General features: G+C 38.9%; 1 protein-coding gene across 5 annotated transcripts in view; it reads right to left on the reverse strand.

Annotated features, from left to right (window-relative positions):
• LOC127654236 (protein TANC1-like) overlaps positions 1 to 13,047 on the reverse strand; it is a 113,080-nt gene that overhangs the window by 3,754 nt on the left and 96,279 nt on the right. For 4 of the 5 annotated variants that reach the window (XM_052141332.1, XM_052141331.1, XM_052141336.1 and 1 more), the window contains 10 exons: positions 11,407 to 11,643; positions 10,096 to 10,260; positions 8,074 to 8,155; positions 7,772 to 7,905; positions 7,494 to 7,617; positions 4,752 to 4,927; positions 4,525 to 4,657; positions 1,032 to 1,061; positions 853 to 944; positions 264 to 410 (listed from right to left, as the gene is read on the reverse strand). In XM_052141332.1, coding sequence (XP_051997292.1) covers positions 264 to 410; positions 853 to 944; positions 1,032 to 1,061; positions 4,525 to 4,657; positions 4,752 to 4,927; positions 7,494 to 7,617; positions 7,772 to 7,905; positions 8,074 to 8,155; positions 10,096 to 10,260; positions 11,407 to 11,643 — 1,320 coding nt within the window. The remainder of the gene's footprint in view (positions 1 to 263; positions 411 to 852; positions 945 to 1,031; positions 1,062 to 4,524; positions 4,658 to 4,751; positions 4,928 to 7,493; positions 7,618 to 7,771; positions 7,906 to 8,073; positions 8,156 to 10,095; positions 10,261 to 11,406; positions 11,644 to 13,047) is intronic. The other variant, XM_052141334.1, reaches the window with a different exon arrangement.

Raw genomic sequence — 13,047 nt, forward strand, 5'->3', positions numbered from 1 at the left:
GCGGGGGTCAATCCCGAGAATGGGATTAAGCACTCAGAAGATGAGTGACAACTCACTGTGTTTAGTCGAGTATGTCCTGCGTTTGGCCTTTGATTCAAATAGAATTCATACAGATTCATATTTATATAGATTCAGAAAGAGCAGAATGAACAATGTCTTGGTTTTCAGAGAAGCGTCCAGAGTAACATGTCATGTACCTTTCTGTTGCTAAGAACCCTTTGACCTCTGTCTACTGAAGTTGTGTGTCTATTTATGTAACGTACGTTGGTTTTGCGGCGGCAGCGGGACATGTTGAGATACAGGGAAACTCGGAGCTCCCTAAATGCCTTCAGGTCTTCCCCGAAACCTTCCCTCGGAAACTTCCTGAGTGCATACTGATACCTCTGAGCTGCTTCCTTCATCTTTCCTTTCTGAGAAAGAGATAGATGGAGAGGACAAAGAAATGAGTATGAGAGAAAGAGCTCTCAGATGAAAATTGAATCATAGTTCTTGCATTTTAAGCATAGTTGTAGTAAGACCATAGTTAAGATGGGTAAAACCATGGATCAAGGTTCCAACACCTGTTTGCTAATGACTTAGAGTCATTTCTAGTCAATGAAACATGTTAGAGCTCAGCATATCAAAGAAATTATATTCACTACAGCCATTTCCATGACTTACCATGACCCAGGACATCATCATTGTAAAATTTTCAATATAAGTGCAAGCCTTGATAAATGGCTCCTACCATGGTTGGATTAATGTCTCTATGGTTTCATAGAATTCCATACAGTACAGATATTACATTTATTCTCTAAATAAAAACCTACACTAAAGCTATTTACTGAACACAAACTCTTTGCAGTGGCTGACCTTATAAAGCAGGTTTCCTTCCTCCATGAGTCTCTGCAGAAGTATAATGAGGATGTCAGGTTTGGAGGTGGCCATGGCCCAGGCAGCGTTACCTACAAGAGAGAAAGAGGGACATCAGTTCTGACAGACGATCCTGCCCAACAGACTCACCCAGAGTATGGATTTCCTAAAGAATGTACCTGATCGCTCATAAGGAGATGTTCTGCAGCCTTTGGCAGTGATTTAGAGACCGCAGTAGAGAAAGAAAGGGAAAACAGAGAAAAAGAGATAAAGAATATATGCAAGAAAAATAAATCAGGAAGAACCGAGATTGACTTTGTATATAAATAAATTTAAACTATAAGGTAATCACCATATAGCACAATTCATAACAGCATACGCACAAGGTCTATAATATAGCATAGCCTTAAGTGACTTAATTTATATTATAAATGATTACAGCCTAATTAAAATGTGCAATACTTCTACTTGAAAACTGTGGCAGGGCGGAGGGCGGGGTTGGGTCGTGATTCCACACACCCGGCCCCTAATCAAGCTAATTAGCCCTCGAGAGGGATAAGGGCCGACCGAAGATGGCAGTTCGACAGAGAGAGAGATTACGGACAGCTGTCCGACACCTTTGTGTGTTTGTCTTTTTGATTGAGTTTACAATTAAATATTATTTATATTGTCAAGCCGGTTCTCGTTTCCTCCTGTCCATTAACTCCTTTACACTGGTGTCAAAACCCGGGAAGGAGGAGGGATGCACCGTAGTAGAGTCCTCGTCACAACCATCCACCCCAACGGAGCAGCCACGGCCATTCGCCGGGGGGCCGCCTGAGAGCGTAGGTACGGCCACTGACCACAGTGGGAGGAGGAGCTCTTGGCCGACCGACTGGAGTGCAATTGATGTACGGTTTTCCTGGCTCAGCTCATTTATCTCTAATGTGATCCCCCCAACCAGCAGAGCACGCTATTCATACGCTAATGTGCTGAGACGCTCAAGGCAAATGGTAAATGCCCCCGACAGTAAGGTTTGATGTAAACAAAATTAATTCACTTTACTGCGCGTTTGTAATGATACACAGGTGAGGAAACTCCTGGATAGTAAGGAAGAGTTAACATTTTCCTCAGAAGAAGAGCGGGACTCCGATGAACGTTTGTATTTTGAAGAGAGACTTGATCCAGCCGAGGATACAATTTCGGATGAGTAAGTCATTTAGTTTTCTTTAGTTGACATGCTATTTTACAGTGGGTACGGAAAGTATTCAGACCCCCTTAAATTTTTCACTCTTTGTCATATTGCAGCCATTTGCTAAAATCATTTAAGTTCATTTTTTTTCCTCATTATTGTACACACAGCACCCCATATTGACAGAAAAACACAGAATTGTTGACATTTTTGCACATTTATTAAAAAAGAAAAACTGAAATATCACATGGTCCTAAGTATTCAGACCCTTTGTTCAGTATTTAGTAGAAGCACCCTTTTGATCTAATACAGCCATGAGTCTTTTTGGGAAAGATGCAACAAGTTTTTCACAGACCCAATAATAACAAAGAGTGAAAAATTTAAGAGAGTCTGAATACTTTCCGTACACACTGTATATAAACATGTACATATTTTACTAGTGGGACTGTTTCCAGATTTGCCAGCCAGGATTCAGAGTATTGACATTTGAAAAATGTCCTAATAAGCAAGTTTTAGTTACATGTAAATGTTGTTTTGGCTAAAGCAGGTATTTAAATTGTATGCTGTATAATATTAATATGATATGTAATATGATATAAAAATAATATGAATGTTAAGAATATATTTTATCTAGTGTTTATGCTGCCTCATTATCATCAATGCTTGTGCTTGCAAATATCTGTTCAGGTTAAATGAGTAAAATGCACTATAAAAATACCCATATTAGAAAATCAGCATCTTATAATGATTTCTGAAGGATCATGTGACACTGAAGACTGCAGTAATGATGCTGAAAATGCAGCTTTGATGAAAACTGTTCTTTTAAATTGTAAAATGAGTTCACACAACTGTTTTTACTGTATTTTGGATCAAATAAATGCAGTCTTGGTGAGCAGAAGAGACTTCTCCTAAAACTTTTTACCGGTAGTGTATGTCTAAAATTAAGTAAAGTCTTTATGTAAAGAAAATGTATAGTCAGATTACTTCTTTTAACTTAAAACTTGATTTGGATCATTAAGTCTCCTCTCATTCATTCTCTATCCCTCATTGATAGGCCGAGGGGAGGGGTCTTTGTCTCCTCGGGTGTGAATTACAATCCATATTCATGATAGTTCACGCCTCCTTGCATATGACCTTTCTAACACTAAAAGTGTCTTACAAAAGTTAAATTACTATATTGTTTTGTATGAATGAGTGATCAGGATGATTTTCACATAATTTTGTAGCAAAAACTCTAGGCTATAGGATCCAGTTCTCAAAAGTCTTGTGGACAAATGTTTAGTATGTGTTATATGGCCTTATTTCAATTACTTAAAACTACTACTTATTTTCTCAAAAATACAAACCTGTACACACATGTTGCTCACATATTATTGTAGCCCAGTTTGTGCTGAATAGTGTTATCAGACTTTAGCCATTAATATGTTATTAAAGAAATTTAAAAAAGCACAAATGTCAAGGCATGTCAAAACTTCTCCAGGGCCCAAAACACCCTCAGACCCCAGAGGGTTAATCTAAACTTTCAGATGTGAAAGTGGAAATGGAGATTTAGAGTAAAAAAAAGGACTAAAATATTGTTCTGTTTCTCACACACACCTATCATAATGCTTCAGAAGACATGAATTTAAACACTGGAGTCAGATGGACTAGAGCTATCCCTTTAAGAGAACTGCAGTAACAAATGGAAAAAGCATTGATTGGCAGACTTTAAAACAGCAATCTTCTTGAGATGGTTTGGATGAGACCTTGGCATCTAAAAATGGAAACTAGGTCTTTTTGCTTGGCCTGCAATATTATTTGTGTAGCGAAGGAAAATGAGCAAGCAAAAAAGATTCTACCCTTGATATTGCTCCTTTCCAGTGGCTAACTGGATATCTCAACAAATGTCAATTTGAACCATGGGTCTGTGAGGTTATTTTTCAGTGGTTATGGACCTTGAACAACAGCATGAGATTTTTCTCTCCAATCCACCCTGGCCTTTTCTAAACCATTGCTAGCATGCAGAAAAGACCAATCACACCACAACGTCAATAAAATGCGTCTACTAAATGTCTAGCAGAGTCATTGCCATCAACAACCTCAGACTGGCAGAGACAGTAGCCGTTTCAGATGTAATTAGATGTTTTTAAACTGGAAGGGGATTGTTCTTCTATGGTTTGCACTCAGCGACTTTGGGTACAAAGCTGATTGAACTTTCCTATAAAAGTCTTTGCCCTGACGCAGAGTGTGAATGACAGTCCCATACATCATCAGCGTCCTACTTAACTCTGCGCTAACAGTCGTGCGTGGCTCTGAGCTGTGAATATGGCCTGGTTTCAAATATGCTTTCACTCTCCAAGAAAAGGGGAGAACAAATGGAACTCATGGCCACATTCTAGATTTAGACTGGACGAGCCCCTCCTGAGAACCTGACTCTGGAGATCTAGATTCTGGAGGATGGCACGAAACCCAGGAGATGTATAAAGAATATGTATGTCACAATGTTCTGAGGTGAGACTCACCCAATTTAGCCCCTTTCTTCAGCAGAGTGACCACGACTGAGGTGTTTCTGCTCCCGATGGCCCGGTCCAGAGGCCTCATGCCACTGTAGTCTATGTGTTCCATCGCCGCCCCGCACTCCACCAGGTAATGCACCTGAATACAGACCACAGGATTATGTTGCATCCAAGCATCCACATGTTGGATACACAGAAGTCCAGTGTGTTTGAGAGAGGTTATCTCAGCTTACGATGTCAGCGTCTCCGTAAAACGAAGCCAGATCCAGTGGGGTTCGTCCGTGCTTATCTGTGTGGTCGACCTGAGCCCCTCTCTCCACCAGAAACTCCACCACTTTCTTCTGGCCTTTCAAACATGCCCACCCCAGTGGAGTCAAACCTTCTTTATCCACAGCTGTCACACAAGCTCCTGCAAAAACAACCAAACACTATTCACCCATTTGACAAACTGTTCAGCAAGACCCAGGTGGAATCTGTTGACTCTTTTTACATTTTCTATGTATGGGGATAAACAGTGTTGGGTGTAATCTCATTTCAATGTAGTGTATCACATTACACTTTAAATTCTTGTAATCAGATTACAGTTACTGACTGTCGCACTGCCATCTTCGGTCAGCCTTTATCCCGCTCGAGGGCTAATTAGCCTGATTAGGGGCCGGGTGTGCGGAATCACGACCCGGCCCCGTCCTCCGCCCTGCCACATTGACTTTCACTTAAAGGAATATTCCGGGTTCAATCTAAGTTAAGCTCAATCAACAGCATTTGTGGCATAATGTTGATTTAAACGCATATCCTTTATGTCTTGTGGCTACGTGCCCCATTGAGAGCGAGAACCACTAATCGCAACCACGAGGAGGTTACACCATGTGAATCTACCCTCCCTAGCAACCGGGCCAATTTGGTTGCTTAGGAGACCTGCCTCGAGTCTAGAAATTCACTCACCAAGCACATTATTAGGTACACCGGTACACCTGCTTATTCATGCCATTATCTAATCAGCCAATCGTGTGGCAGCAGTGCAGTGTATAAAATCATGCAGATACGGGTCAGGAGTTCAGTTAATGTTCACATAATGTTCAGTGATTTGGATCATGTTATGATTGTTGGTGCCAGATGGGCTGGTTTGAGTATTTCTGGGATTTTCACACACAACAGTCTCTAGAATTTACTCCGAATGGTGCCAAAAACAAAAAAAATCCAGTGAGGGGCAGTTCTGTGGATGGAAATGCCTTGTTGATGAGAGAGGTCATCAGAGAATGGCCAGACTGGTTTGAACTGCCAAAATCTACGGTTACTCAGATAACCGCTCTGTACAATTGTGTTGAGAAGAATAGCATCTCTGAATGCATGTCGAAACATGAGGTGGAAGGGCTACAACAGCAGAAGACCAAGTTGGGCACTTTACTAGGACCATAGTGTTCCTAATTAAGTGCTCAGTGAGTGTACATTTAAAAAGCCACCCAACCATGGTGGCAATGAACATGTAGGAAATATATACATTAATTTGAATTTGTTGAACTTCTATTGCGGTCTGACGACATTTACATTTATGCATTTGGCAGATGCTTTTATCCAAAAGCGACTTACAGAGCCCTTATTACAGGGACAATCCCCCTGGAGCAACCTGGAGTTAAGTGCCTTGCTCAAGGACACAATGGTGGCCGTTGTGGGGTTCGAACCACCAACCTTCTGATTAACAGACATGTGCTTTACTTAATTTTCAATTTGTCCATTCAGTTTAGTTTAGTTTGATCTAAAATTATGGGTGAAACACATTTAATGTAATGAATTAAATACATTTAATGTGTTTAATACACTTAATAAATGGTAATATTAAAACAATTAATAATGCCCATAAAATGAAATACAAAACAGAAAAGATCAGATACCATTAAAATAATCTGTATATAACAGTACTACACTTCACACTTTTCAGTCCTCCTGCTGTGTCCAGGTGAAGCCTACTTCCCTAAAGTCAAGATCAAACTCACCTTGGGCTGACGTTTCGTTCTTTTCACGTTATATTTAGTATGGATAATAGGTGAATAGGGACTTCTCCCCTCAATTGTGTTCTTCATTGTATTTTCTGACTCTTTTGCCATTGAAACGCAAGTGCATCTTTACAGGTAACACACAGAGCATGCGCTACAAATATGTGATGGACTGAGTTGTACATCATATTCATTTAAATGTCCCTCGCTGATACGTAAATTCGATTTTGTCTAGATATAGTCATGACTGCGTAGTAAGTGTGAGTCTGAAAAACATGTTCTAATTAATAATTTGCAGAGTTTGGAAACATACTTTTTAAAGTTTACTTACGTTATTGATATTTCTGGATGAGAGCGGCAGAGCACGTCTGGCGAATGGCGATCTCTTTCCCGCTAACACATACAGCACAGGCGTGGAAGAGAGAGTTAAAAAGTACTTTGAAAGAGTGCGAGCTGCCGCTCTCAGCCAGAATAATCACAACGTAAGGACATATACGCATGAAAACTGATGCGCAGTATCAAAGAGAGCACATTGTTATGAAGATAAAGCCAAATCCTGGACATTTAGAGGCAATTTTGAAATCGCGGCCGGACGTCACAAATGCCATGGACTCGGAAAAACATCCCAAGTCCGAAAGGCTCGAGTCCGAGTCAAGGCGAGTAAAAATGCATGACAAGTCCATTCAAATTGGACTCGTGACTCGGACTCCAGTACCCCAACTCTAAAATATATTAAAAGACTTAAGCATTGTAAAATGTATTCATTGGAGCAGAGATAATAGAATTGGAAAAAACATTGTATTAGCCCAAGAATAAACGATGTCGCAAGGGGTAGAGAATGAGTAAAACAGTAAATGACAGGAGTTCCAATCCTGTGGAAATCTGCAGAGCTTTAAACAGAAATAGATTCTATGTCGGCCTGGTCATTGGCATATTACTGCAGTGGTGGGTAAATGTTAAGGGTATTGTGCCATGTGGGCTGACCCTGTGAAAGCAGGAAGTCAACAGTCCCCAGGTGTCCCTCGCTTGCAGCCACCATCAGTAGAGAACGTCCATGCTTATCAGTACAATTTACGTCTGCGCCACGCTGCAGAAACAACTCTGCTATCTGTAAAAGCGAGTGCAGAAAAATAGGAAAATGAGTTCAAGACTTTATATACCAGCAGCTGAATAATTCAACATTCACTCCTTGATACACCTGTTTTCTGTTTGTGAGAGCACTTGTTTGAGACAGAGATTGATTGAGTCAACAATCGTCTTACCTGCGTGTGTCCATGTCTCACTGCATTGAAGATGGGGGCGACACCTCTGCGGTTAGGCTGCGTTACATTGGCTCCCTGATCCAGCAAGAAGACACACCCCTCTAGTTTGCCCCGTCCCGCAGCAGCAGTTAGAGCTGAGAAGATACACAAATGTCACATGACAAAGTTGATACTGCATTTACAGATGTATCCTAGGCCTGTTATCTCTTATTAATAACACACATATCAAAAGGCTTGTACTGTAAGAGTAAGATGACAATAAAGAGATTGAGGCATGTTAAGTTTATAAGTTGTGTATTTACCTGTTTCTCCCCATAAAGTGTCGTGGCCATCTATCTGCACTGAGAAATCATCATTATTCAGCACCAGCATCTTTTTCACCACCTGTAAACAAGCAAACAATAAAGATCATCATAATTCAAGATGTACGTGTGTTTTCAATATCTTTACTTAGGGGACAAAGTTGCTGAACAAAGTAAAATAAATCTGACAAAAACTCCTTTTGGAGAGGTCCTGAAAGGGAAAAATGATTAATAATAAAAATTAAAAAAAATCAATAAAATGATGTATATATATATATATATATATATATATGGGATGTCAATCGATTAAAATTTGTAATCAAATTAATTACATGGTGTCCCGATTAATTAATCGCATATACAAATATTTGCTGAGAAAGCCCCTCATATAACAATAATTCAATACATAATGATTATACATACATATAATTATACATAGTTATCTTTAAATATATAATATTATATAATACACAATATTAATAACAATATTTCATGAGGATATACGCTACTTGTGATTTGTCATCAAAAAGACACCGGTCGACGTGTCTGGATGTATTGTGGCCCCTTTAAATACAGTTCACAAAACCAAGCATTCTCAACGAACGTTGCCGCCTATTTCAAATACGTCTGTGTGTCCAAAATTTCTTGATAGCGTTGTTGGCAGGGCAGCCAGAGCGAATTTTGATGCTCTCGCCGCCTCTGGTCTGAACGCACGGTCAGACATGCATGTGTAGCGTCTCGGGTGTGTTCCATCGTAAACAAAACATATTTAGGTCACTGTGTCACGTTAAATACAGTTTAATACTTAAAACACATCTTGAGATCCCTTAGTTCGAATTTGCGCTCCATCAAGTGTTTTGAACGCAAGAATGTAACGGATGTTTGTTTTGTTCAGCTGAATGTTGTTTTGTTCACTGTATAAACTGTGTGTTGCTCATACAGCTGAAGTTTCACTTACTGCCCTCTGGAGTAAACAGGTGGTACTACAAGCTTGCATTTCTCAGGAATCTTCCTTATTATGGTCCGGGGGCCATTGCGATTAATTGTGTTCATTTTTTTAACAAGTTATTTTTAATCAAATTAATTGCATTGAATTAAAGCCTTAAATCGACAGCTCTAATATATTATATATATATATATAAATCGCTACATGTTTCTTTAAGGGTTAGTCTGTAGTAATTATAAAAAGTAATTCTCACTATAAATAGTAAATCTATGGTATGTGCCCATATTAATCCCTAGTATATTGTTGAACGTGCAGCTCACCTGATGTAGATTTTAACGGAAGGAATCTACTATGATGGTTGAGAGTATTGATTAGTATTTAAAATAAGGACTGTCTTACATTATTTAAAATGCTAACGAGCAGAGTACTTATTGCATTATAATATCCTATGCGTATGCCCGTCTGTAAGATTAAAAAAGGCCCTGAAAATCAATTCCAGGAGACAATATTGCCCCTTAATTAATAAAAACAAAAAAACAAAAGTGAATTCCTCTACGTTATTTTAAATTAAAACATGTTTGGTTGTAAAGAGTTGCGTCTCTATTTTGGTTTGATATGTGGCTTTAAAAAAATCCATACATTTTTCACACGTCAGCGCTCTGATAAATAAGATGTCCACATATGTGGAAAATGGGACCTTATTCCCTCTAAAGTTGAAAAAACATGTTAACATTAAGACATCTGTGGGCCATTTCACTACATTTGAATATAAATTGTTATATTTAAATTTGTTCTCATGGTACAATACGGTTCTATTCATTAACTGCAAACTGTTGCTTTCAGAAGATTTACATGGAGTTAAGATGAAATAAGTTGCATTTCGAACTGTTCTGAGACCAGTGCAGATAGACAGCACACTGGAGGTTAAGTCGTTCACTAAATAGGGAGCAAGGGAGCATCCTATATCTGTGCATTCAATCCTAAAATCCGATCAAAAGTTCAGTTTCAGGCTGCAGAAATTGAAATACATACGTTTTTAGCCCCCGTTTCTGACACGGTGAGTGTGTGTTTGGTACCTGTGTGTGTCCCATGCTGGAGGCTGCGATGAGTGCCTGCTGCAGTGCTGTGTTCTTCAGGTCTGAACTCCACTGCTGCTCCAGCAGATACTGCACAATCTCAGTGTAACCTCGAAGAGCAGCATGAACCAGCGCACACTGACCACTCTTATCTGCATGATCCACCTAACATGCACAAACACACACATACAGGTTTACTTACTAAACATAGAGAGAAACACAAAACATACCGTCGGCTGTAAATGAGGTATATTAGCCAGGAAATAAAGCATATTGTTTATATGGTATTAGATAATGTATTTATATCTGGTTTTTGCTTTGCCATTATGGGGTATGGAGTGTACAGTAGGTTTAGGTATCTGACCACATCCATATGCGAGAATGGGAGACTGGAAATTGTTGTGTCCAAAACCACTCACTCGCCATTTAGTACATAGCGAATGGCACAAGTAAGAGTTTACGATCCATATGTGGTTTAAAATCCATTTCAGTCTGTAGTACAGCAGGCGACATGTCATGATGGACATGAGCAAATTTAAGTCTGTCCTCTATTTCCACAATGAATGCTACTCTCCTAGGTCTTTTGACATTGAGCTGACATTTAAAGGAATATTCCGGGTTCAATACAAGTTAAGTTTAGCTGGCAGCATTTGTGGCACAATATGGATTACCACAAAAATGTATTTTGACTCGTCGCTCCTTTTCTTTAAAAAAAGCAAAAATCGATGTTACAGTGAGGCACTTACAATGGAAGTAAATGTGGAACATTTTAGAGGGTTTAAACACAGAAATGTGAAGCTCATAATTTTATAAAAGCACTTACATTAAAACTCAGGCATTATTTGAGATGTAAAGTTGTTTAAATCACCACGTTTACAGTCATTTTAGGGTTTGTTGACATTACATCGTCATAGCAACAAAGTTGTAAATTGGTTTTAACTTTACACCGAAAAGGTTAGTAAGTGATTTTATCACACTAAAATCATGTTTGCATGCATATTGTTGATGTCTTGTGGCTGTACTTTTGAAACCGTGAGTATTTAAAAAGTAAAAAAAATTTGCCCCCATTGACTTACATTGTAAGTGCCTCAATGGAACCCATATTTTTACTTTTTTTAAAGAAAATGAGGGGAAAGTCAAAATGTATTTTTGTGGTAATAAATATTATGCTTCAAAAGCCGTTGATTGAGTTAACTTGTATTGAACCCGGAAAGTCATTACTATGACAATCAATGTAGATACACCATACATTTACTACACTGTCAAAAACAATCGGAATTGGTTGTTTAGTGTATCGAAAGAGGGACTGACTTTTGCCCCTTTTCTGCAGAGTAAGGTGACTAGTGGCAGGTGTCCAGCGGCTGAGGCGTAGCACAGGGAAGTCATGCCGTTCTCCGACTGCCCATCCACTGGCGCCCCACACTCCAGAAGTAAACCAGCCATCTCCAGGTGCCCAAGGTGAGACTGCACACACAGGACCGGAGCACTGTTAAGCACCTCAGTACGGTGGCACACACTCGCCCCGCCCAGGACCAGCAACCGGGACACCTGTGGACACATGTAAGTCTAGGTTATAAAAAATTAAGCAAATTACTCAATTACAGTGTTTGAACCTTACAAAACAGTTCTTGGATTTATTGAAAATAATTATGAATACAAAATAATTTAATTGAGTTTTATGTCTAATTAGGCTATTAAACATAATATTTTGATACATTTAGTTAAGCTTTAAAAGTTACAAAAGGCAAAAAAAAAAAAAAAAAAAATTTAAAAATCACAATAGCACAAAAGAAACTGAGGTGTATGTGCACCCCCTAACCCCTCTAAAGGTTTTAGAGCCCCTGCCCCTAAACATGTGCACATCCCTGTGTGAGACCATATATAGACAGGTGTGTGACTTTCCAAATCATGTCCAATCAATTGAATTTGCCACAGGTGGACTCCAATCAAAGTGTAGAAACATCTCAAAGATGATCCAGAGAATTGGGATGCACCTGAGCTAAATTTCAAGTGTCATAGCAAAGGGTCTGAATACTTATCATACTATATTTTAAAAGTTATCAAAAATCTGGGTTTTGCTTTGCCATTATGGGGTATGGAGTGTACAGTAGATTGATATGAAAACAAATACAATAATTTACAACATTTTTCGGCTGCAACATAACAATATGTGAAAAGGGGTCTGAATACTTTCTGAATGCCCTGTGTGCATCATTATGCTTTGAAACTCATTGGGACAATTTACAGGCTCAGTTCCATTACAGACTCATTTTGATCTCTCAACCACAATTCACAATCTCATTCTCATTTATGATCTCAATTTCAAATTATTTACAAATTATTTACAAATTATTTACAAATTATTTATCTTCCACCTCGATTTAATGTTAAAAAGAAATGAGAAAACAATTTTAATCTAGTGCATAAATTCTGACTTCACTCCTGTGTGTGTGTGTGTGTGTGTGTGTGTGTGTGTGTGTGTGCGCAAGTGCCCTGTTTATTAGCTATTGCCTTTTACCTACTAAAGATGCATTTTGGCGATCCGATATCAAGAGAACAGAGCAGACATTTCGCCATTTCATCATAATGTGCGTCTATTTTAAACATATCTGTTCTGATTTCTATGGGAGTGTCTCTGATTTCATAACTGCATACATCAATCCTTACGCCAGTTTAATACAGCACAAAACCGGTCAGTTAGGATCACTACTTTATTCTAAGAATGTGAAATTTTGGAATAATAATAGAGAGAATTATTTATTTAAGCTTTTATTTCTTTCATCACATTCCCAGTGGGTCAGACACATACACTTTATTAGTAATTGGTAACATTATTTGGGAGCATTGCCTTCAAATTGTTTAACTTGGGTCAAATGTTTTGGGTATCCTTCCACAAGCTTCTCACAATAAGTTGCTGGAATTTTGTCCCATTCCTCCAGACAGAACTGAAAC

The sequence above is a fragment of the Xyrauchen texanus genome, chromosome 13 (genome assembly GCF_025860055.1).
Source record: "Xyrauchen texanus isolate HMW12.3.18 chromosome 13, RBS_HiC_50CHRs, whole genome shotgun sequence".
Classification (NCBI taxonomy): domain Eukaryota; kingdom Metazoa; phylum Chordata; class Actinopteri; order Cypriniformes; family Catostomidae; genus Xyrauchen; species Xyrauchen texanus.